General features: G+C 39.8%; 1 protein-coding gene across 8 annotated transcripts in view; it reads right to left on the bottom strand.

Moving 5' to 3' along the window:
• Positions 1–2,364: 2,364 nt before the first annotated feature.
• Positions 2,365–24,983, bottom strand: part of SULF1 (sulfatase 1) — a 125,869-nt gene continuing 103,250 nt past the window's right edge. For 6 of the 8 annotated variants that reach the window (XM_075494793.1, XM_075494795.1, XM_075494791.1 and 3 more), the window contains 9 exons: positions 19,511–19,727; positions 17,269–17,515; positions 15,381–15,477; positions 15,201–15,295; positions 14,713–14,778; positions 14,052–14,224; positions 11,544–11,686; positions 11,317–11,440; positions 2,365–4,959 (listed from right to left, as the gene is read on the bottom strand). In XM_075494793.1, the coding sequence (XP_075350908.1) occupies positions 4,136–4,959; positions 11,317–11,440; positions 11,544–11,686; positions 14,052–14,224; positions 14,713–14,778; positions 15,201–15,295; positions 15,381–15,477; positions 17,269–17,515; positions 19,511–19,727 (1,986 nt within the window). In that variant the 3' untranslated portion in view covers positions 2,365–4,135. Of the gene's footprint in view, positions 4,960–10,313; positions 10,436–11,316; positions 11,441–11,543; positions 11,687–14,051; positions 14,225–14,712; positions 14,779–15,200; positions 15,296–15,380; positions 15,478–17,268; positions 17,516–19,510; positions 19,728–24,983 lie in introns of those variants that run through there. The other 2 variants (XM_075494799.1, XM_075494797.1) reach the window with 2 other exon arrangements.

Genomic DNA, 24,983 nt, shown 5'->3' with positions numbered 1-24,983 from the left:
ACTGTTGTGTGTCTCTGCACTGACATCTGCTGCCTGAGCCGGAGTACAGTTACCCCGGGCAGCTCCGAGGTGGCTCGGGCTGTGATTGCGTCCCTTCAGGTGGGACATACGTTTTCGAAATGACTCCCCACTTACTGCATGTGGGTTCTCGCTGCAAAGTGGTGTCAGAGCACACGAACTGGATTGTTTTTTGCTGAAACTAAAGGAGGGAGTTTTATTACAGCATCACACGTAGTGGGCACCAGCCACCCATGGGTCCTTGGGCCTCAAGACCGGTCCTGAGCGAATCCTCCCTGAACAGGGTTGCTGCAGCTCTTGGCTTCTCAGCCCCAACTGTTTCACCACACAGATCCTCTTCCGCTGTGCTTCAGTGACTGCCAATGTAGACAGCTGCAGGCATCTAAAGGGATTTTGGTGGGGAGATTGGGGGGTGTCTATGCCCAGACCTGCACTCTGAAAAACCCTTCACTCAGCTGTGAAATAAACCTGAACTCCAGAATGATGCTGTGATCCAAATGTTACCCAAGAGCCTTAATTTTTTTTTTTTTTTAGCTGTTTGTGTGCATTAACACTTCAGGACCAAGAGGATTTACCTACCCTTAACAGCAACTAACTCATGTCTGAAGTTCTGGAAACGAAGCATTATCCATCTTTGCTTTTCTTGAAGGCTTTGAGTTGGTAAGAGGTCTCAGAAAGTGTCTCACACAGTCCAAGGGTGTGAGGGCAGTACTGGCTGCCTTCTTTTAAATCCCAGAGGAAGCATTTCAAATAACGTTGACACCTCCCAAAGATGTGTAAGCCTTAAAGTTATTCCTGTCCAGCTCCAGGCCCTCTTCAGAAAGTAGATAACTATGTAGTGCCTTTCAAAAAAGGCACACCTGCCATTATTTTGCAGATCAGAAAAAGCCCAGAAGGTCCTCTTCTCGGGCCTCCACTTGCCTGCTGTGAGGAGCGCTTGCCCACGAAGTCAGATCTAGGCATTTGTTTTCCTCCTGAGCCTGCAACTGCCTGAAGCCTGCAAGAGTTCCTGACAGTCACACCATGGACTGCTCATGGACCTGACTGCCTCATCTACAGAACACGAAATACTGTACAGAAAGAAATGCAAGATATATTGGGATAGCAACACACTGCTTAGCACACCTACTTAGGGATATGACAGCTTTTGGCCCCTTACCTTTGGGCTAGTTTAATATTTGATGCATGTTGCCAGAGAGCAAGGATCAGAGCTCATTGCTCCCTGTACCTCTTAGCTACAGAATAAGTCTCTTTTTAATTTTTTTCTCTCCACACTCCTGTAAGACAGCTGTAAAAAAGGCTCCCACCTAAACTATCTGATAGTTTGGAGGATAGGGTGCTGTCCTGGAAGAAGGAAGGTTGACCACTTTCAAGCTGAGGAGGATGCGATCTCTTCTGTTTCCTGAGTGAGTACTTCAAGCTGTCATGTAAGGAGGAAGGACAAGTGGGGTGAATGGGTGGACCACACTATTGCACCATTCCCTCCTCTATCTCTACCCAAGCATTAAGAGAGGAGAAAGCATCTTGCTTGGTTCTTTCAAAGAAATGCACTTTCAAAGAATGGAGGGCACATGATTGGAGCTGGATAATTCCCTGCACAAAGCTATGAGGCGTAGTTGTATGGGACCTTGCTTCAACTTGCCTTTGTCCTTAAAGTCCTCCCAAACTTGCTGGCTCAGCCTGCTCGGCAGCCTGTTTTGAAATACAGGGTTTTGAAATACAGGGTTTTGAAATCCTGTGTTTGCCAATGTGCTTTCCAGGGGTAGGCATCTCTCAGGGATCTATCTAGCATTGCAATGACTGATTTTTGAGCACTGAGGTTAACCATTGGTCTCTTTTCCTGATTCCCACAAACATCACCTGTAACTTCATGTCTGCAGGAGCATCGGTGTCCAAGGACTGTGTAGAAGAAAGAAGAGATCCAGAAGCATAGCTTCAGAGGCTGATTTTAGCTTATGAAGCTAATCTCATTCACAGGCCACCAAAGAAACGTTGAGTGCAAGTAAGAGAGAGTTTACCTTGAAAGCTAAATTCCCTTTTGTGAAGATTTGTGCTACTCCTCCTGACTAGAAGGAGGAGTAGCACAAATTTTGTGAAGATTTGATTTACTGCTCCTGACTAGAGATCTGTGGTCCATTCTCGTTAAGCCCTGTGTGTCCGGTCTGCTGCACTTTGCTGTCATAGGGAGAGCTCTGCAGGGAGGAGGGAAAGCGGCAAAGCAGGGAATGGCACCGTGTAGCATTGCTTTACTTCTGGGCACTGCTGGTGGTGCAGCTCGGTGCGTCGACTTCAAGGAAGAAAGGATCGGATGAATTGGGAATTAAAAAAAAAAAATATCACAGCGTGTCTTAAACAAAAAATATATATTATTCACAATCTCCAGGAATAATTTATAACTAACAGAATGTAGCGTGCTATTTCGTTACCCATTGCTTTAAATGTGGATGGTTTCTTAAAACTGAAACTGTCAACATACTTTTAAAATAAATCTTAATTAAGAGGAAAACTGGATCATCTGGACTTCTCTGAAGCAGGTAAAGTAAAACGCTTTTTATTTCAAGAAATATTGCTTCTAGACTTTCCCGAAGCCAGAATTGTTCTATAAAAGTATCACAGAAATATTATACAAGATTTAAAAACACAGTCTGTATCCTAGTAACTTAAAACCTATGTACAAATAGCAACATTCATGACCATAAATATGTTTTTCTATCAATCAGCCCGACACATACATCAGATAAAGAGCTAGTAATTTTAACATATGTACAGAGTCCATCAAAAAGACTGCTTCTTAAAATTATTAAAATCCTACTAAAAGAATCTCCTTTTTAAAAAGTTTCAACTTAAAATACAATGCAATGAATGTAAGTTTAACCTGCAGTGCTTCAATAGCCAAAAAATACTCACTACACTAAATAACATGTAACAGATAGGAAACACACCCGTGAATTGGACACTATGGAATTACATCTGTTTGAGGTAATTCTCTTTTGTTGTTGTTGTGCTAATTATTTAGAAATTTATAAAAAAGCAAGGGAAGATACTAAGTTTCGAGTAATACAATTTTCAAAGTCATTTTTGTATTATACTTTATAAAATGTAATGTTTGGTAAAGTTCAAGAAAAAATTTAGAATACAGCAACAAAAATTACCTAAACTACCATTTTTAACCTCATGTGGCTTTTGTATCTAAAATAATGTAAATCTAACATGATTTTATCATTCCCTTTAATGCCTGTTGAAAACAAAAAGAATTTAAGTCTCAAAATTATAATAATGCTTTCAAGATATTGTTCAGCCTAATAAAAATCAGATGTGGTGACAAAAGCATATATGTATTGATGTAAACCTTTCTACCAGTATCAGAAAAAAAATAAGTCAAAAAACCTCATGAATTTTTAATACTGACAATATCAATATATAGGGAAACAATCCAATTTAAACAAATCCTCCTACAGTTAACAATCATTAGCCATACCTTTCTGAGAGTAAATTTAATTAAATCAAAGTAACACAAACATGCAATATTTTTGCTAAAATAATATTCAAAGAGTCTGTTTCCACAATCCATGCCGGTTACCTCTTTCCTGTCAATCTATTTATTGGCTTCACAATTACATGAGACAATGAGCAAACTAAGAACATGTAAGGTATTAGATTCATAAATGGTATGGCATACAGATTTTAAAAGTGCATTTTACTCAAAAGCGTGACATTAGGAATTTCCAGTGGTTAAAATAGTTTATGGAAAAGACATTATGCAGACAGATTGGGTGGACTGAAACATTCATTCATGGTGGGATCATTTGGAAATAAAGTAACTTGAACATCCTCTTCAAAGAAATACTTCGTCGTTTTTGGAGAATGTGCTACTGCATTTGAAAGTTAACACTGTTTCTTTTCAGTAAAAACTGGAAATCGTGCTTCCCAGTGGGGAGAATTACAGTCATAACATGTGCGTGTGAATAAAACAAATGCACACAGACAAACACTGAACTGGGCTCAATTTAGCTGCAAAATGTATCTACAATAAACATGGAATGTCAGTTGTCATGATTACCTTTATTAGTTTGCTATTAAGAAAAAGGAGAACTTATTCAATGGTTTACAACTTGATCTAATCCAAGGAGAGTGGAGCTGAGGCACTGCCTTCTACATTTAGGATTTGTGAAGTTTCCCCTGCAAGACTCTGTTCCGGTTTTTTAAAGAAAGTTCCTGTTTTCTGGGTACCGATAGATGAATCCCTAATGGATACGTTTACAGCCTGATGAACAAGGGCTTCATCAGACCTCACAGGAAGATATATTTGATCTTCAAATATATCTTCCACAGTGTCACCGTCCTGATGAGTGTCTTTTTGAGGAATGCTGATGGGTTGTAGCATGAAGCTATGCTGGGACTCCAACTCTATCAAACCGTTTCCACTGAAATCCATATCAAAACGGTCCGATTCTTTATCCTCCATCCATTTTTCAGCTTGATGATTATTTCTCCAGTGTGCGTCATTCAAACTACTTTTCTCAGGAATATCATTGTTTAATTCAAGTTTCCTCTCCTGACTTAAAATCACCGTGCTCAAAGCGAGGGCTGCAAAGTCCGTTGGCACAATAAGCTGCAACTCTTCTGCAGGCAGGCCGCTTGATTCTTCAGCAGAAGCCATTTCCACCAAGGTAGTCGGCGTGGATGATTCGTCCCCATCCCCCTTGCTTTGAGCAGTGTTAGCCTTGTCTGTTTTATTTTGCTGGTAGTAACTGTTCAGCAGTGCAAACATTCTATCTACATCCTTCAAGTAATTAGTCCAGTCAGCCAGACTAAGTCTATAGTTGTATCTGTATTCATATACACTTTCATTCACACTGTACAAGTCTTCCAGTCCTTGCCAGTTGATGTCACCAGTGAAATTGGGCAGGTTAGCCTTCCCATCCATCCCATAGCTGTCCTCTGTTGAAAGAAAGAAGAAAGCCTAATGGTGAACACCAGCTTAAAAGTGCAAGCAAAGCTTCCACGTGTGTTTCTACAGCAATTTGCATGAAAGCACCACTATTCATAATGTATGTAGCTCAAAATGTAAGACGCTCCACATCTTCTGTCATCATATTAATGATTGTGGGCTCAGGTGTGTTCACAGCTCCTGCTGCACACACAGCAAGAAACTCCCTGTCTTCTGCTACATCCTTGGACTGAGTGAAAAAGCAAAATCTGGTCTAATGGGGCTTTGTGATGACAGGCAGAGATAAATCTTTCCTCTGATATTTCAAGGCAGGAAAGGTGCTTCAATACACAAACAATCCATTCACCTTTCTTTAACGATCCACCAAAATATGGAATAAATGAACAACAGTTAAGTGTAAAAGATGGGACTAACTCTGAAAGCCATTAGTGACCTCAACTTCAACAATGCCCACAGGAATTTGGTGTCTGGGTAGCTCAAGACATATGGTCTACAAACAAACCAGCCACATTTTATTTAATAAATGATAGCCAAAGGTAGTATTTTATTTACTTGGTAAACATTCATTTCAATTTACATGGAGCAATTAGGAGAAACAAAAGCTGTGAAAACTTAGTGTGAATTAATTTATAGGACTGCACCACTCTGTAAAATAGTGTTAAAATATACATAGATACAGAACCTCCTAAAGGTTTTATTTTTTTTAATTTAAAAAAAAAGCTTTCTAAGAGAATGTCTAACAGCTTTATCAAATAACAAGTTTGAATAAAGGGCATACATGGGAGTCTATAAATAGCAATTGAGCTGCATTTTATATTGACCACAGCCAGAAAAAGCAAAGACATGAAGGAAACCCATTTCCAGAAGATTTTAAAAGTCACTACAGTGACTATAGCCACCCAGATTATCAAATGTAGCGTGAAATTTTGTAGTGACAAGTAACACTGAACACCACTATTTCATTTAGTTCACTGCACAGACTGTGTTCAGTCCAAAGATTTTACCAACAAAGTGGCCTACAAGGAAAAACTAATCAGCTAATGCAAAAGCCTGTCAGGGAAAGTGGCAAATTTGTCCTTACAAATGATGTTGCAGGCAATATTTAGTAACTAGTTCACTGAGATGACTTACTCTCTTTCTGAAAATTGTAGAGGCAGGTAGACTAGTAGTAATTACCCTGAGAGTTCAAGTGGCTATAGTCCAACAGCATGAATTGAGCACAAATACTTATCTATATTGAGCCCTTCATCCCTACAGTGGGTTCTTGGCATCTCCATTAATTTGTTTGCATTTTAACTTGACCTTTCTTGTTGTTCAAGTAAAACAGAAGATACAAATTGTATCTATCATAGCTTATATTCTTTGCGTCTTTACTAGCTTGGGATTTCACACTGGAAAGAATTTCTCCAATATTTAGTCCATCATATGGAAAGTCAGAAAAATACCATTATAGTCAAAAAAAACCTTGAGATTTTCTTATGATGAGGGGCCTTATTCTGCACCAAAGGGAGACCACTTTCCTTACTTGGAAACACCTGAATCTTTGATCTTAATTGATATTTCTTCACTTAATACAGCTGTAAATATTTTACAATGTAAAATTTAATTATCTTATTTTTTTTTAAAGCAAGTTCTAGAAATATTTTTTTTGCAAACACTTGGCAAACTCCCTGTTACAGGAAGCAACAGCAGGTTTTTCAATGTGGTAGGACAGGTATGACAGAGCATCTTCCTTCTTTCTTTTCCTGAAGTAGACAAGAAAAATGAAATCATGGCATGGCCACATGGCCAGCTTTGTCAGTCGAATTATGGATAACTTGATTCCTGAAACAAAAGGTAATTAAAAACTGCAGAGGTTTCAAGAAAGAAGTCTTACTATTCCAGTGCTTAGAGGCCTAAAGGGCCCTAGAAAACATCACAGGAAGGGATGCATTTTTGAGGAATTTAGTCACCAAACCCTCTAAGATATTAACCACACTACAAATGCGACAATATTGAAATTTTGCTCTGTTATTATTTGTATTGATAGTTTCATATATTTTTTTCTTTGCCAAATCAGAGCCTGTATAGGAAAACACACTGCTGTAGGAACAGTCAGTGGCCAAAGTGGTTTGGTATGTGACGGCAGAAACTGAAACTGGAGTGCTGCCCTTTGACTGGTGACAGGTTTGGGGATGGGCCAGGGCAGTGGGGGGGCAAAGCAGGGGCCAGAAAGGTGCCTTTGGGCCGAGAGGAGCCTCTCTGCCTGTCCCAGGTGGTGGGACAGGGGGTTGAGCTGGGCAAGCTGGGGTGGCAGCAGGGAGGTCTGGGGACCAGCAAAGAGGAGCAGGGTTTCCCAGCAGCCTCAGAAGCAGGGCAACGGGGCTGTGCTGCAGAGAAGTAAGATCAGCAAGGAGTTTGCTGTATTCCTACAAAATAGCTCAAAGAATGTCAGCGCTACACGGTCCTTCGTGCTGGGTCCGTATTTTCCCCTCTAAATGTGGCGCTGTTTCTGCAGTGTCAGAAGAGTTTCACGGCTGGGAAGGCACTGGGAATTGTTCCATCATCTTCATGTCAAGAAGAAAAAAATAACTTGTTTAAACACATGGGAGAGAGGTAACTTGTATTCACACGTGTTAAACAAATAGGAAAGCAAAGTTTTAAGGTCCTAGAGCTGGTTGTATGTTGGTTGACTGAGTGAGTCACCTCACAGCTTAATTCCACAACTTAGCAGTAAGCATGAAAAGTTTCCCACTGAAAACAAAGCATACAGCGGGAAGGAGAGAGTAAAGAAAAGGTTTTCCCCTGTAAGAAATCTCATTACAAATAGGTGTGAAATGGGAAAGTGCAGATGAGTTGCATTTGAGTAACAGCATGGCAGTGGTTTCCTTGAGCAATATTTTGGATCTCTCAGCTATGTCAGACCCAAAAGAGAGAAAAATTATTGCTAACTGTTCACAGTAAAACATCTTCTGATTTTTAAAAATCAAGCATCAGCGAAGCTTCACTCTCCAAATAACATGCCTCGGAGTCCCATGATGCCATCCGTGCCTGCATTGTCTCAACACTAATAAGGGATCTGGACATATCTCTACTGAGACTAAAGACAAGTAGGTACAATCATCTCCTTGGTGGCTCTGAGAAACCTCAGACAAGCAGGAGAGGAGAGAGGAGTGTGCAGTTCCCACATCCTGTTGTCAGCCACGTCTGCAGAGTTGTTCTGTCCACCAAGGGACACAGGTGACACGAGTTCTACCCCGCTGAAGCTCTGCAGAGTTGTTCTGTCCACCAAGGGACACAGGTGACACGAGTTCTACCCCGCTGAAGCTCTGCAGAGTTGTTCTGTCCACCAAGGGACACAGGTGACACGAGTTCTACCCCGCTGAAGCTCTCTCCCTGTGTGTTAGCAAACAGCACTATACTGGCTGTTTCCATACAGGCCTGTTGTCTCAATATTGCCCTTGTAACACCTGTAGTGCTGTACTAACTCGGACATTTTGAACTGGAAACAGGGCTGAGTGGATGAACTGCAACATCTGAAGGAAGCCTAAGGGGTAGTTCAGATGACTTAGCAGCGTAGGCCTTTCCCTTTCTTATTCCGCTGGTTTCTCTGCAGGCATCAAGAAAAGGATCCTCTAAGAGATTGTTTTAATGATTCCTGATTAACGGTTTTTGTTCATTATTTTTTGTTTGTTTGTTTTGGAAAAGAAAACCAATATCGACCAAGATGGATCTTGAACCAAAATGTTGAACCCAGGCATCTGTGTATATTGAGAAACTGGGTGGCTGGAATGCAATGGCACAGAGCAGTATCACTTGTGTTATACTATACCTGATATTTATCCCAGCAGCATAATGTTATTGACTTGGTATCAGAAGTTAAAATGTTTTAATTACTAAACAGTGTAGCAAGATATAATTTAAAGATTAATCCTATGTGCTCTACTATTTCATGCAATCCTACAGTTCAAAAACGCCATTTCTGTTAGATCTGTAGTTAAAATGAGGAATGCTTACAAGGATGTCTTCTAATGAAAGACTTAAAAGCATAATTACAGGGATTATTTTCTGTCATTATAGTAACCAGTTCCCACCAGGCTGTAACGAGCAATGCAAACAACTGGGATATAACCAAACAAAAGCTTATCATTTTCCTAGATCCCCAAACTACTCAAGTGAGAAAATACAAAACTGGCTGCAAGGAAAAATGAGCTGCTTCAATTGGAGATCTATAAACCATTGAAATACATTATCTTAATTGTTCCCTGGCTGCTGGGAGCTAATTACAAGATTATTTTCAGAAGACCCTGTGAAAAAAAGTTTTAAGTACACTTGTATACTCCTTGGACCTAGTTTACATCTCAGGTAAACAATGTATATCAGGAGCTAATCCACCAAAGCGCATGGAGAAGAAAATGTATAAAACTGATATACCCTGAAAAGGTATCAAGTCTAAATATGACACTTGACAGACTTTAATCTGTTTTTTACCCTGAGTACAAATATTGCTCAATGAACAGCAAGTGCAGTACTGTTAAGACCTGAGGTTTTTCAGTCTCTTCAGGCTTTTGCTTTATGTTTGACTGATTCCTCCACTAGGAGGAACTGGGCTCTGCACGATAAACATGTAGGTACGATAAGTATACTTGCAAACAGGTAAGTATACTTGCAAGCAGATAAATATACTTGCAAGCATCAGTCTTTCATGTATTCCTCAGGTTCAACCACCAGGTATAAAAAACCTGGTGGTTTTTTATAGGAAGGTTCACCTGGTGCCCTTCCTCAGTTCAAATATTACAATCTTTTCAAGAAACTTCATTTCATGCGTGTGTGATCTGGTCTGAAAGCGTCGGCCCCCCTACCCAAAGGAGCCTCATCTTTCTGTCATGCTTATATTGACCTGTCTCCTGCTGCCTTCTGAGCACCTGCTGCTCACGCTGAGCACTGCTTTTGCTTGAAGCAGCATCTGCCAACATTTCCTAAAGCCAGTGAGAAGATTTTACTTTGCTTCCGTAGGTTTGATTAGGCTCTTTGGATACATATACCTCAGAAAGCTTTTTAATCACATCTGGTTTACGTTTAAAAAGCAGCTGTACAGACTTCCTAAATAAAACCAGAAAAAAACCCCAACCCATTCAAAATCGACCCAACAACAGGAAAACAACTCAAAAGAGGTGATTCTTTTTGTGTCATTTTCCCTGTGTAAACATCTAAGAAATACAGGCATGGAATATGAGCTGTATGAAGTCTTGCTATGACAAGGAGCTACGTTAAATGCAGAATGGTAGATCTAAAAAACAATGGCCAAGTCCAGTGTAGAGTAGTTAGAAAATGCATGCATCAAAAGCTATGCTGTGTGCAACATGGCGGGATACAGACATTAGTTGAGATGGGCTGGAGTCATGCAATTATTTGGAAAGAAGCTGCTGAGGAGAATAAAAAAGTGTGGATACCTGTGTGGATCATAGCTTCCTCCATCTTTATTTCCTGATATAGGAAAATACAAGAGTAACTTTTGTTAGTGTTTAGAACTTGTAAAACCATTCACAATGTAGTTTTCCATGCACAGCATCTAATTCCTAAAAAGAAATGTACTGTGTTAAATAAAGGCAGAGCTGCAGTCCAACAAAGATTTCCTGGAAGTTTTATATAAAAGAACTGAAAAACCACCGTTTTTCAAAAATAATAAAACCCTCAAACAATTAGATATTGTAAAAAGGAGAAACATTTGTAGGTGAAGAAAGAGATACAAAGATGCAACAACACAAAATATGTAGAAGGAAATATGCCTGTAAAAAAATCGCAATATTCAATCAACCAAATTTAAGTGCAATGAATTCCAGAGGAATGAAGTATAAATACCAGCTATTTTTGTACTCAGAGACTCTTGTAAAGAAATATTGCTTTCCTCAAAACCAGAGGGGACTACAGCTGATGAGAAGTTTGCAATGTTAAGTCTCAGTTGTGATGTAGAGCCTGAGGTTGTTCATATGGACAGACAGCAATTGGAATAAACACAGGATTTAATACCTCACCTGCTACTGGGAGGCAAAAACTAACCAAATAAACCCTGCAACAGAGAGGAGTTATGACTATGGAGATCTGCATATGCTTGTTGTTGATTAGCTCAAATAACATGAGAACTTTTCTGCAGCATTTCTGTCAAAGCTTGTGCTTTGCCATCAGTATCCGTGCAAACTTGCAAAGAAGCTCCCTGCTCCTGCGGTTGTGCAGGACGGTGTATGTGGATCGTTCCAAACTATTCAGAGCAACACTTAGGAGAGCGAGACTTCATGGATACAATTAGTACTTAAGCAGGTGGAAAAAAATGAATAAAATGGAAATAAACATTTCTCTTTTTCTTTTACCTGTTTCAAGTCCCTTCGGCCTCGGATTGCACTGCTTATAACCTTGACAACTTCGCAGTTCCATTAGCTGTACGTGTAATTGATTCAAAATGCCTCTTTCCACTGTGTGTACTGTATTTGTCAGCTGAAGAAAAGAGGAATGGAGGGAAAAAATACTTGTTAACAGAAATTAAAAAACCCTGGAGGACTCTGGTGAACAGTATTTTGTAACAGGGAAAGGGGTTTACCTGATAGGGATCAGTATTCATATCAAAATATTCCAAGAAGCCAGTCGCAAACTCACAAAAGAGAAAATTGTGGGTATCATTAACTGTTCGCAAACACCAGTAAGTGTTGTTATTCGAGCTTGTGCAAGCACAGAAAGAGCCCACTGTAATTAAAGAAACAAGTTATTAGTTTTCAGTGAAAAATAATAACGCTTGTTTTTTCTACTAGTGAAACTTCTATAGGTTTTCATGTATTTAAATTCTAGATCAATTTTTAAAAAAACTCATATTTGAATAATCTTAGATTCTCATCTAAAATGGAATAAATGTTGCTAATGTAATTTTCACAAACATACAGTTAACGAAAGCAGAAGACAGTGAATCCCATAGTTAATGAGGCATATTCTGTTCTGAGTTATATATGGTTTATTGGGATTGAGCAGAATTCAGACTTTACAAAAAAACAACACAAATCCTGATCCTTGAGGTTTGTATACAGGATTCCTTGGAATTGCTTACTATATATAAGGATACATTTTCCCCCCAACAGTAAGTAACCTTAATCTAGTAGATCCTCTGAGGTGCAAGTACAACAGAAAATTACAGAACTGTAAGCACTACAGAGGAAGGTCAAATCGCTAGCTGATATCGTAAGTGGGATGGAAATGACACAGCAGCCAAGAAAGCATGAGGCAGTGTATGGGAATGAGGTGAGTGAGAGAGATTAGGCAATGAAGAGATGGGTTTGCAGGCAGGGAGCTTGCCTGGCACCTTGAATGCAAGAAAGATGGAAGAAGCAAGGTGGGAACGAAGACCAACGGATAATCCTATGCCGCGTTTTAAACAACTCTCCCTTACTGGCTTGAGTTTTCCACTTAACTATTATTTTGAACTGCAATCCCTCATTTCATTTATTTGATACACAAATAAGAGGGAAATCGAAGCACTCAGTCAGGCCTTTGTAGGACAATCCTAAGCACTGTAACTGGATTACATCTTGTTTTCACTCTCCAGCCTGGGGAAACCTAGAGCAGGCTTCCACTCCAGACTGAAGACACCTGGATCCAGGTGTCAGAGTGATGGGAGCAGCCATAGAGGAGACCTGGGTATACTTTGCCTATAATCTTGTTCTGCCAGCAGAAAAGGCTGTAAGAAAGGTATTTCTCTTAATTTTCAAACAAACTGCTAACAAAGTTTTGCTGTGGACGAATGTTTCTTTAATTCCAATAATAAAATGCTAATATTGCCTTAGATTTTTATTTAGATTTTAGATTTAGATTTGTTATTAGTACTGTGACTAGCTGTAACACTATCAATGTTTTGAACAAAATTCATAAAAATAGTAATGGTATAGGACCTTTTTATCTGTGTAATGTGAATCAACACAGTAGCTCTTCTTGAAGTTATGGACTGCGTCAAAGGGACATTTTTTTACACCATGACTGTTGCTGGAGTATTGCCAGTATGCACAGCAATATGAGCAACTTTTCATAACTGTTTGTTACTCCACAGTTAAAAAGTAATAAGCCAATTTAATTGTTGTCTTTAAAACAAAAAATCATTCATATGACTGCTTTAGGAACGTCTTAAAATGTAAAAAGCATATTAGCAGAAGTCCTAGTGCAATCAGAACAGATTATTACTAGGAGACAACTTCTTTCTCCAAATGAAAAATTGTTCTTAGTACATTTTCTGCTTGGAGTCAAATATGTTGTACCTTAATCATCATTTGATCTTGAAATTTCTGAAAGTAAAGTTTTCAATCACTTTTCTTCCTCCACCACCAAAGAAGAGAAAGATATTGTTTTGTTAATGCATTTCTTGAATACCAAGAAATGTCGTAGCATGCCTCAATAGGATGGTTATCTATATACCCTGAAGTTTAAGGGAACTTAAAATATTTTCTAGCTCTAATATTTTGTGCTTATACACCAGGTGAGCATTCCACAGTTGTGACTTTTAAATTCTTTTAGAATATAAAAAAATGGGAATAATGGGAAGAATTCATAAGGGGTAGTACCGGTATTTTCTTCACAATAAGGTAACTTGGTTTTGATACACTTCGAAATCAAAATGATAAAATTAAATTAGACCTTTTATGTGTTGAAGTTTGTGACAACATTAAAGGTCAAGTCCCAAAAAAGGATTTGTGACAATTGGAAGAATAAGTTTGTTACTAATAACCGAAACCCAATTAAAATTCCTGTGAAATATTTGGTCATCTTGATCTCCAAGAAATGACACAAATCTCAGTGGCTGGTTACGAAGGTCTGTTTTAGATGCCAACTCTCCTTTTTGTTTCTGTGGTGTTTAGCATCAAGCCTCTTGTGATAACTTCTTATAAATAAGTAATGCAACAATCACAAGCATACTCAAGTGACATTCTTCCTTCGTACTTCAGAATAACAGCAGTAGCAGCATTACTAAGCGTCAGTGCTTCAAAATAATGCTCTGATTGCATGAAGTGGAAACTCTGTAACACAGCAGAGGATAACCTAGATCACATCTGCACGTGGAGCTAAGACTTACAGTTCCAGAACGGTGCTGTTTGCCAGTGGTTGTTGTCGTGGGTAAAACACGTCAGTCCAGGAAGGCTACACTCATCTCCTTTCTTCTGGCGCTTTTTCCCCTTCCTTTCCTTCTTCCTTCTCCGGTTCTCTTTGAAGAGCTGCAGTTTGCCATCCACTTCCTGGGCTGCTTCTCTGTTCAGAGAGAAAGTTGGGCATGGCTGACAGAGAACAGTCTCTGTTTGGTTAACAACAGCATTAGCAGTTTTTACATCTTTCTGGCTTTTTTAAAGATGAGAAGATGAGAATATGCCCCTCTTCTAGCTCAGCTTCCACCCCAGCTGTTATGACAAGGTGTTCTCTTCAGTAAGCATGAGAAATGATGCACTGTTGTGTTTAGGTTTAACTGGATCTTTTTAACAATCATGAGGTCAATCAGCTTCTGAAATGATCAATTTCATCCATTTTCTATCAATAGGTTTTAAAAATACTATCCATAAACTTTCACAAGTCTGTCCAAAACTACGGAAGTTTTCTCATGAGAGCTTGCTGTATGTGGCCTTTTCTTTCCCTTGCCTCCTCCCTTCCCCTCTCCACAAAAAAACCTGCAAAACCCCCAAAATAATATTTCTCCAGTCACCAAAAAGCCAGCTGAGAGAGTGAGAGGATAATAACAATCTTACTTGAAGGGATGAAGATGGCTCTTGAGTTTCTCTTGGGCCTTTACCCCTTTCTCTTTGGTGTAATAGCTACAGGGAAAATTGTTAGGAATTATCAAGTCATGAAACCATTTTCAACATAAAACCAAACCAGAAACATACCATCTTTGACATTTTCTTAAAGAACTACACAGAATGACTTATGATTTTCACTTCATTTAAAGAAGTTATATCTGTGTGAGTGATCCTATGCTAGATTATAGCAAAACTACAGCTGGGTTCAAATATGTTAGCAGAATACAAATATATTTAATCATAAAATTTTTACATTTATCTTCTTTTGATTCACAGTGGTTTCTACTCTTAAAAGCAGTCTAACAAAAATGAGTACCTACAGTGGTTATAAATATCAATAAAGCTTATGTTCTTTCTTTTCCATCTCAAAAAACTTGGAAAATGTGTAAGCCTTAGCAATCAGCGTAGCTTTCAGTGTTGAATGTCATCTCTCTTACCTCTGTTTACTACAGTCACATTCATCTGGTTTTCTTCTTTTTAGGTGTCCTCTAACTTCCCTCAAATTCTTAATTTTGTCTTGGAGAGCTTCGATCTGCCGAGAATATTTCCGAGTCAGAATTATTCTTTGAAAAGGTAGCAGTGCAAAGACTTCACTCAGGTTTTAAAATACCTCTTACCTCTTTATCAATGTAAGCCTTGTGGTCCTTCCAGGCTCTGGCGGACTGGTAGAGCTCCCTCTCACAGTGAATAGTGTCATTTGGAAGAATAAAACATCTGTAGATGTGAGTTTAACAAATAGGAAAAAGAAGGTAAGTGGTTTCCCAATTGCCTACCCATTTCGTCTCTTTCTTCCAACATTCCTAATCAATTCTTTGTTGTACTCTGTTAAGAAATGAAAAAACTCTACAAGGTCTTCTCATGTTGACTTAATAATATTAATAATTGCTTCAATCTGTTTTCTCTGCAAATAAAAAAAAAAATCCTCATCCGTGACAGATGCTTTGTGTCTGCTAAACAAAAATGCAATGGCACAGCCATCTTGGAAATTCTTAATCCAATCAGAAATGAAATTGAAATGGAAATAAAAACCTGTTCAGAATTTAAAGCCTCTTCACGAAACATGCCATTGCTTATTTAACCACCAGCTGGTGAGAAATATATTCCTCTTGCCACATGAATGTGACTCATCTTCCAAGTATGTAAAATAGTCAAGAACAGAACATAAAGTCAATGGACTAAAGATCAATATAATCAATAAAGATCAATAAGAATCAAAGTTAGAGCAGAGAGTTCAAACAAGTGGTAACAGTGGTTACAAGTGGTTACAAACAGAACACTCAAGTCACAAAGTGATGCAATGACAAAAACATTCATACCAGTGTTTGAAAAAACAGCTGTACCAAGAGAAAAAAAAGCATGTGGAAGGCCAAGGAGGTGGACTGAGATAGAAAACCCAGCAGACTACAGGCTGGGTTTTCAAAGCCTCTATGCTGGCAAACAGAAATTCCTTAATTACAGAAATATTCCAATTTTATAGACACAACCTTTCTTGGGTCCTGCTTCATCAGAGCCCTTCTTTTAATTTTTGAGAAGAATAGCAGAAAGGAAGATTTAGATGCTTATCTCTTCCCATGTTATTGCATTATGTTTTTTTCTTCACTCACAGATTTCTGAAAACAATACTGTATTCAGTAAAAGTCAAATCACTTTACGGAGAAATAATAACTTTTCCAGAAAGCTATTTAAGGCTTTATTAATACCACAGTTGGAAATTATCAATGTAAAAGAAAGGATAATTTTTACTTATTCAAAATTAACTTTTATGTTTTCCTTGATGTTTTTTAAAAAAAAAAGAAGAAAAGAGAGAAATGCTATTTATATTTTAAACACAATAAAGAGGGTAAAATAGAAGACTTTTGTTGCCTGCATCTGCCTGGCTTTTCAGATGAATCATATTAGATTTTTAAACTAAAAATATTTCTAGATTTTTGCCTTATCATTCAGATTTAGTGTAGGGCTAAAAATTGAAATCTAAGCATCTTCTAGGATGGAAAAATGACTGTGGGTCTCTTCAGGGTTAAACAGGTCTAATGTGTCTTAGCTAATGTTACTGGCTGCAAACAACTAAGCATTAAGAAAGGGGATGCAACTGATGCAATCTGTCCTCATTTAGAGTGGGATTTCAGTCCTCTCAAATTTAGGCCTCTATGCTAAGCTGGTAGCCTAGACTTTATAAAGAACAGCAGGAGCGTCAGCTTCACAGAGTGATTAATCCATCATAAGATGCATGTTTCGATACGGAGGATGAATCTCCCTCTGGAGATGCCTACTCTTCCTCAGAAATAAAACCTAAACTAGATGCCTCTCTTTAAAATACACATACTAAAGTTAAATGATTCCACCTACTAACAAGTACAACTCGGGTTTATCTAAAATCTACAACGACAGTTTTAAGTTCTTAAATATTGTAATCATAAAATAGTAAAAAATGGAAAGAGAGAGAATGCAATTAGAAAATGAAGATTTCATTTTAAGAAAAAAAAACCACAGAAAAAGCAACTGTACTTGTGCGTCACTCTGACAGAGTTGGGTTGACCTATAGCATCAGTGCCATCAGCGATCATTGCGTCACCAGGAGCACCATCGGTTTCCTCTGCTTCTTCCTCATTTTCAGCATTGTGACGCTTGGTGATACTTTTGGTCTTCAACACCTGCAGTCCTTCCGCTTCCAGATTTATGTCATATATTTCACCTTCAAATTCCACAGACAAGGACCGGGTTTGGCGAGTGTGAACAAATCGAGGTTTGTATTCTGAAGCAGAAGAAATAAACATTCCTGGTTGCGTATACGTATCTACACGACCCATGCCATGAACAAAAAGCATACTCCAAAGAGCAAGAATGCTGTTCAGTAAAAACAGCTTCTTTTTTCTGTGGCTTTACAGAAACTTATTTAATGATTTTTTGATACGTCGGGGCCCACACTTTCATGAGTAGCATGAAATTTCAATTGCTTCAAGGTTTGCATTTCATGCTAGTCTGACCTTATGCCACAGTTAGCATCTATATTTCCAAGTAAAATCGGCATCTTAGAAATCAGATATCTAGAAAGAGACACTCAAAAAATCAGAGACCACAGGATTAGAAAGAATTTTAGAAAATTAAACCATACAGTAGTCTGTGAAACAAGGTCACCACCTGTAAATTGGCATGTGACGTTTGACATGCTTTACAATAAAAATGACTTTTTAAAAGGATAACACTTTTTCCTTTTTAAAGGTAGACATTAAAAGGGCAAGAATCCATCATATGCCAGTGTATATGTATCTATATGTATAAATGTAAAGGAATAAGAATGTTGTAAAGGAGAAAAGCATAACAAATGGACTTTTTCTGATGCCCCCTTCAGATGTTTTCCATACTTTCCCTCTTTCTCTCCCCAAGTCACTCCCCCCCCAGCTGCAATCTCCATTCAGCCCTTGCTGGTGTCCTGGAGACACCTTCTCTTTCCAAGGTATGCAACAGGTATCTCCCCTTGAAAATCATAGAATCATAGAATGGTTTGGGTTGGAAGGGACTTTAAAGATCATCTAGTTCCAAGCCTCCTGCCATGGTCAGGGACACCTTCCACCAGACCAGGCTGCTCAAAGCCCCATCCAACCTGGCCTTGAAAAAATATCGCTTAGGGGAACATTCCCCAGTTTGAGAATCACCCGGGCAGTCTGTGACATGTAGCCTTTTCAGCAGAGGTCTGCCTGTCCACACTGTCAAACTCCTTAGCTCATACTAAACAAATGGAAGAAATTATATTACGGCAGCATTTAGTCCGAACAATAAGACAACTCAAGACAGACAAATATTGTGGTTGAATGCACAAAGAATACCAGGGATTCTTGTTCACATCCAGAGTGGGGGAGGCTTTAAAACAGGAAATATTTTGAATTATACTGATTTTATTTTCTTATTTCATAGACATCTGTGCAGCATCTTCTAACTTTTGCATTTCTCATACGACTTCGCTATCCTCCTGTTTTAAAGACCCATCTTTATTTCATTCCCCAGTCTAGTAGAGAGAGCAGGAGAATACAGCCTGCTCTTGAATAAAGTCTGAAATCCAGGTCCGCTTGTATTGCTATAGCTACAGAACTGCACTTCCATCGCTGGGCAGATAGATGAAAACGCTTGCTCCGTTTAAAATAACGGCTTTTTAAAATAGCCTTCTTTTGTAGAAATCTTTAGCAGAAACAAATGCGAGCAGTGCTGTCCCGAACCCCTCTTGTGCAGTCCCTTCAGCCCACGCTCCACTAGAGGACACTGCAATCTCGCTCCTGTCCCCGCGGGGACCCGGCGCTGCCGTGCCGGGCGCTCCAGCCGAGCGGCGTTTCAGCCCCGGGGCAGCCGCAGCACTGCCGTGCCTGCCTCGGGACAGCACCGAACAGGCGACAAGTCAGCGGTGACGCTGCAAGAGAACCCTTGTCGGCAAATAACGGCACCGGCCGATGCGCGGATGCACCGGGCTGTCATGGCTGAGCAGCGCGATAGGTGGCCCCAGAGCATCACCTCCACCACCACCTCCACCACCACCACCACCGGCCTAAAGACTATTCCTCGCTATGATCCAAAGGATAAATATTACTGCTATTGTTATTGTTATTACAGAGGCAATGACGTAGAACCCGACTGCCAGTTACGGATGTATTCTTTATACGCGGAGGTGAAAACAAGAGTCTACTGGTAAGCCAATACTTTGCTCGCCAGTTTCCCCTGCTCTTTGCCTCAGCGGTTCAGCAGATCAGACAACACTTACTTTGCGCATTAGGGTTTCTCAAGAACTGTCTTTGATTTTTTCTTTGGGTCCTGCTGTTTCGGTAATCAGTGTCTCCACAGTTGCAGTCTTTGTCTTTACCGCTGTATCCGCGGGAGTGTATGCTGCGGGTCCTTTTTCTGATGGCAAGTATGTCGCTAGATACCTTACACTTGTGAATTCGAAGTTTGCCGGAAGCATCCTCTGTGCACTGCCACTTCTGTGAGAGAGAGAAATGAAGACCATTTCCCAGCAGCCTTCCAAACCCCTGCTACTTTCAGGTGGGTTGTGAAACAAGATAGGCAAACTTCTTTAAAAATTAAGCAGTCCCTTAAATAACAAGCTGAGAAGGGAAACATTTTGAGGGACTAAATTCACTCATATTCTTCTCAACATCTCCCTCATGCTAGGTAAATATAAGCTTGAATGCAATCACTGCAAATCTGCATTAAAAAATACAACCTAATCAAAAAAGATATATAAATCACTAGTATCTAGACTAAACACATCCCTGAAAGCAGTAAGTAAAAAGTCTTAATTTACTGAGCCACAGAGTACAGCTGTCAGGGCTGTTTTCACCAACTCTTTTTTTTCTTTGAAAAAACAAACTTTGTTTCTTTGTTCTGCGACTTGGAATTTCTAACATGGTTCAGGAGAAAATAAAAAATCCCCACAGATGAAGAAGAACTGGTTCAGTTGTAGGATTCCTTGGAAACGAGAAGGACAAATTGTGGATGAGATTTATAGAAAAATACATAACCCACTAACAACATGTAATTTATTTCCTTACCAGTGGTCAGAGTTAGGACCTGCACCCTAAGACATGCCCCTGCAAACCGTGCAGCTCAGCCCTGCAAACATTGCTGGCTCTTTATATTTTACATGAGAAGGGAGAAGCCTGAAAGCGCGATACCTCCAGCCACCCTCCCTACACCCAGCGGGTGGGGTAGGTGCAAAGTGCAAGGGAAGAACCTTAGGGACAGTAAACAAATAAATTAGTTTGGATAAACTCCTTTGGATACCTAAGTCTTGAGATTTGTATCAGGCTGGAGACAAAAAGGTGCAGCCTAGAAGGAGTACTGTAAAAGGCATCGTACGCGTGCTGAATATCAGAGCAAGTGCGGGAGAAAGAGAGGAAACAGTTTTTCCAGCTTGTCTGCACTGTATCTGTCTGACGATTATCAGCATCACTGAACCAGATGGAACATTCCCGGTGGATTTTTCCAGTGGATCCCACTGTCTTCACATTTCAAATTAAAAAGCAACTGGGATTTTAATTTCTTTTCCACACAGAACTGTCTTAAAAAAGCTAAATGTCATTTTTTTTTAAACACGGATAGGTGCTGACAGATCAGAGCTCCTTTGCCCCTGCCCAAAGCTTGCCATATATGGCTGCTGGGTTATAGCTGGCACTCGTAACACCCTACACAAGCTAAGAAGCCTGTGAAGATTTTAAGTCAGTTGTATTCCGAATAACAATAGGGAGAACTAGAAATAGCTATGTTTATTTATAATTTGAATACAACTATAAATGACTGTTACCCAGTGAGTTTTGTTCACTTGTGCATCTTAAGCCACAATGACCAGACTTTGCATACAAAGCAATTAAGTTTGGCTGCACAGTGTAGAGAACAAAACTCAATAATGCTATTGACAACTGGAACCTTTTAGTTGCAGTTTCAGCTAAGTGTCCCTATAATGTGTCTTTTTCCGGGTCCCGTGACTGAATAGCAAAACTTTCTCTTGCCTCATTAATAATAGCAAGACAGCTAGATGCTGGTCCTAACGGAGTCCCCAACTTCATTTTTTAAATGGACACTAGTATCAGAGCACACACATTTTGGTAAGTCTCTTCCATTAACTAATGGCTGCTCTGGACTGTTTTGGGGGTGCTGTCAAACTGACTGAAGAATGAAGAAAGAAAACTAAGTTGCAGGTAGATTTGCTGACCTGATAACCTGAGGAGTGAGCTGATGTGGCTCCGAACCGCAGCGGTGTGAGAGCACTCTCTGGCCTAATGAATGGGCTGAGCTAAAAGACTCCCATGCTCCGAGACCTTGCCTGGGGATTGGCATGACTCTGATGGCAGAACAGTAAACCATGTGTAAAAGGCCATAGGCCCATGTACAACTGATGGCCGCCTGAGAACTTACACTCGTGCCCAGACTTTCAGTGTAAACCCACGCCAACAAGTGACAGGGTGACTTCCTACGAGTAAAGGTGTCTGAGAGCTGTAACGCTTTGCAGGATTTTATTCTGCGATAGCATGTGCACTCTTCCCACCGCAGCAAGAGATGATTGTTACAGGATAAGAACTGACTGCACCACTATATTTCCTGTGTTTATTGGGTACGTTACATTTATAAACATATGGCACTAGTTTTTAATGAGTCTCAAAAGCACTATTCTAAAGTAAAATAAGTATGCTCTTTGTCTAACATTAATTATAGCAAGAGGTTCCAGGAGTGGCTTCAACAGCCATTTAGATCACTTTTAACAGTATTATGACTAACATTGAAACAAGACACTCTGTGTCTAGTACAAGCCAATAATAGTTCTCTATTTAAAACAGGGATTAAATGGGATTCAGGTCACCTTTTTTTTTTTTTTAATTTTACTTTAAAAAGTGTCATTATAAAGATGCTTCAGAGTTCTAAGATGGAATTTTTAGACTAACTTTCCTGAATCCCTGCCCATGCCAGCATAATCGGGCACTGAGCATGCATTATGCAGTAAGTCATAATGGTCCTTCTGCTCATCTTTAGATCTATAAAATGCATTAAGGCACATAAAAGAAGATTCTGACTGATACGCTGCCCCTTCCCCTCCCCTGTTTTCTACCTTCCTTCCCGCTATGAATACCAAACTATTCTTTGAAATCCAGGAGTATTAGGTTTGGTTTCTGAGTCCCCACTTCTCCATCAGTAAAAAAATATTGGCACATACAAAAAATAAATATGTCTTCATTAAATTTTAATTTGTACGTTTTGTTATTTTCCCCATGTTTATCTTCCTTCCCGTGGTGATGTTTCACAAGACACCTAAGCTGATCTAACAATTCGCTGTTGCCATAGGAATACAGGATAGTCCCTGCATCTGGCTGCATGCTGACTTAGGGACCCCTGCACTGATTTATTCTCTCCCTCAGTAGGAGAAAAGAGGACTAACTCAGAATTAAAAAAAACCCAAAACTAATGGGAGATGAAAAGCAGGACCCTGCCATTTGGCTGCAACAAGCTGTTATATCGTTTCAGTCATGTTGTGAAACTTAACCTGTGTCAGCCTTTTTCCCTGTCATTGACTTGTCTTTTCCTTCTTTCATCTCATTTCATCACCTACCCTCCAGCAATTATTTCCCTCTCACCTCAGCTCCCCACCTCCAGTTTTCCTTCTGCCTCAATTTAACTCCACAGGAGAAGAAAACATGGAAGGGGATCCTTAATACTCCCACACCAACGGAGTCCTGAAGCCCCACACCTGAAAGCTGGTGGGACTATCCAGGGGCTTTGCTGGTTTACAGCCGCCCTGAACCGAAGCAGGGTTTGTTCTGCAGGTGCGCTCGGGGCCCTGGCCAGCTCCACGTGAGCCCTCCCTGCCCTTGGTAGCAAGTTGCAGAGGCAGCTTTGGATAAGTAAGAGGACTGAGCACCATTTTGGGGCTCAAGCTGCTTTAATCTCTGCTGAACGTGAAGTTTAAACATGTAAGTACACGTGCCTGCTCCTCGGTGGGGAGGCAAGCACCGGACTGCAGCAGAACTGCAGCAGGAGTTTTTCCGCGGGTGATGTCATTGGCATGATGCATTTTCCTCTGGGGGTAGAAGTTTGCCCTTATAAAGTTATTTCAAAGGCACAGGGGAGCAAATGGGCTGGTTAAAAGGGTATTGTTTGTACTTGGTGGCTTTGCTTTGCGCTGCTACTGGCACAGCTCCAGTTGCGACTTAGAGCTACGTGAGCAAGACAACAGCAAATGACTTGGTAACTACCTTGGGTCTCAGTTTCCTGGTATTAATCAGTTTGTGCCACTGCCTTAAAATTAAGTAAGTCTATTTCATTCCTGAATATAATTAAGGCATAAAAATATACATTCAGCATGAATCATTGTGATGTGCTGCACTGTAAATATCCACTTAAGCAGGATTTCAAGTCAACGTTGTTTAGTTAATAGACCCTGACAGCTTTGAAGAGAGTTCCTGCCCCCTTATATAGAGGGGAAATTAATTAGACAGTTCCTGAAAGGTGTCTTAAGAGTAGGCAAGCTAAGGGTTTCTATGAAATGCAATTACACGGCATTTGCAGTAGACACTTCAGTGTTAAATATCTTGTCAGATTTTATCACAAAGCTATGAAACCCTGAAAAACATGCAACCGGAAATATAACAGAGCGACAATATTTTTACAGGTGCTTTTTCATTTTGGTAATGTATGACTGACTCAGAGTATTATTGCTCAGCCTAGGGAATGTTAGGATAAGACATGGAAAGGAATTTAAACATGAATTCATGAATTTAAACATGTCCTCAAGATCTCGTTTCCCTTTTTTCCTGTTTCAAATTTGAAAACAGTTTAGATGAAAATACCATCATGGGCTGTGTATGTGTGTACCACTTTATTAGCAGTAACCAGATCTGGGTGAGTGTCAGGGGACCTGATGTGATAATACCGGGAACGGAGTCTGGTTTAGAGCTGTGCTACCGAAATGAGAACTGAGTCCTGTTTTTGCTTTCTCTGTGCCATTCAAAGAGGCCATGTCACACAGCATATTGAAAAGTGCCCTGTAATTAGTTGGCTATGGTAAATAGTACAGAGCAGCAGCAGTTTATTTCTGCTGAACTGGACCTGAATACTGAGAAATGTTTATGGGCTAAGGCCATGTCCTCTACGCATTCCCGCAGAGAAGTCATGAACCCTGGTCCTGACTGAGGCTCCTAAGTGCTCCTGGAAATATTAATCTGTGTTGTAACATCTCAGCAGTATTTGAACATTGCACACGAGTGCAGCTGTTTCCAGGGATGGTGTGCCAGGTTCGCTCAGGGAATTTGGAATTGCTGCATTTTTGTGGAACAAAAATCTCCTCCTTGAGTTTAGAACTGGGTTGATGCTGCCCGTAAGGGCAGGTCCCAATTTTTGCACCACTCCCTCATAAGTGGACTACCTTCTATTGAATCACGCACAACTCCAGAGTCTAATGATGTTAGCACCCTAAAAAATGGTTATTTATATACAGCCTAACACCCTGAGGAAGTGTTCCTGAAAAGCGCAATGGTCAGTGGGAAGCAGTCAGATAGGGAAGCAATTTGTCCTATAAGCACCAATGTAATATATGGGGAAATACATGACAGACTTCAGGAATACATTCAGTTATTCCTGTATATACATACAGGGACAGAACTGGAGTAAAAAAAGAACGAAGAAATTAATCACTGTATAACAGAAATAACTTGATGAAAATTGCCAATTTTGAGCTACTTCACAGTGTT

The sequence above is a fragment of the Mycteria americana genome, chromosome 2, assembly GCF_035582795.1.
Source record: "Mycteria americana isolate JAX WOST 10 ecotype Jacksonville Zoo and Gardens chromosome 2, USCA_MyAme_1.0, whole genome shotgun sequence".
Lineage (NCBI taxonomy): Eukaryota > Metazoa > Chordata > Aves > Ciconiiformes > Ciconiidae > Mycteria > Mycteria americana.
The sequence above is the reverse complement of the archived record's forward strand: the minus strand, read 5'-3'. Positions and strand labels throughout refer to the sequence as shown.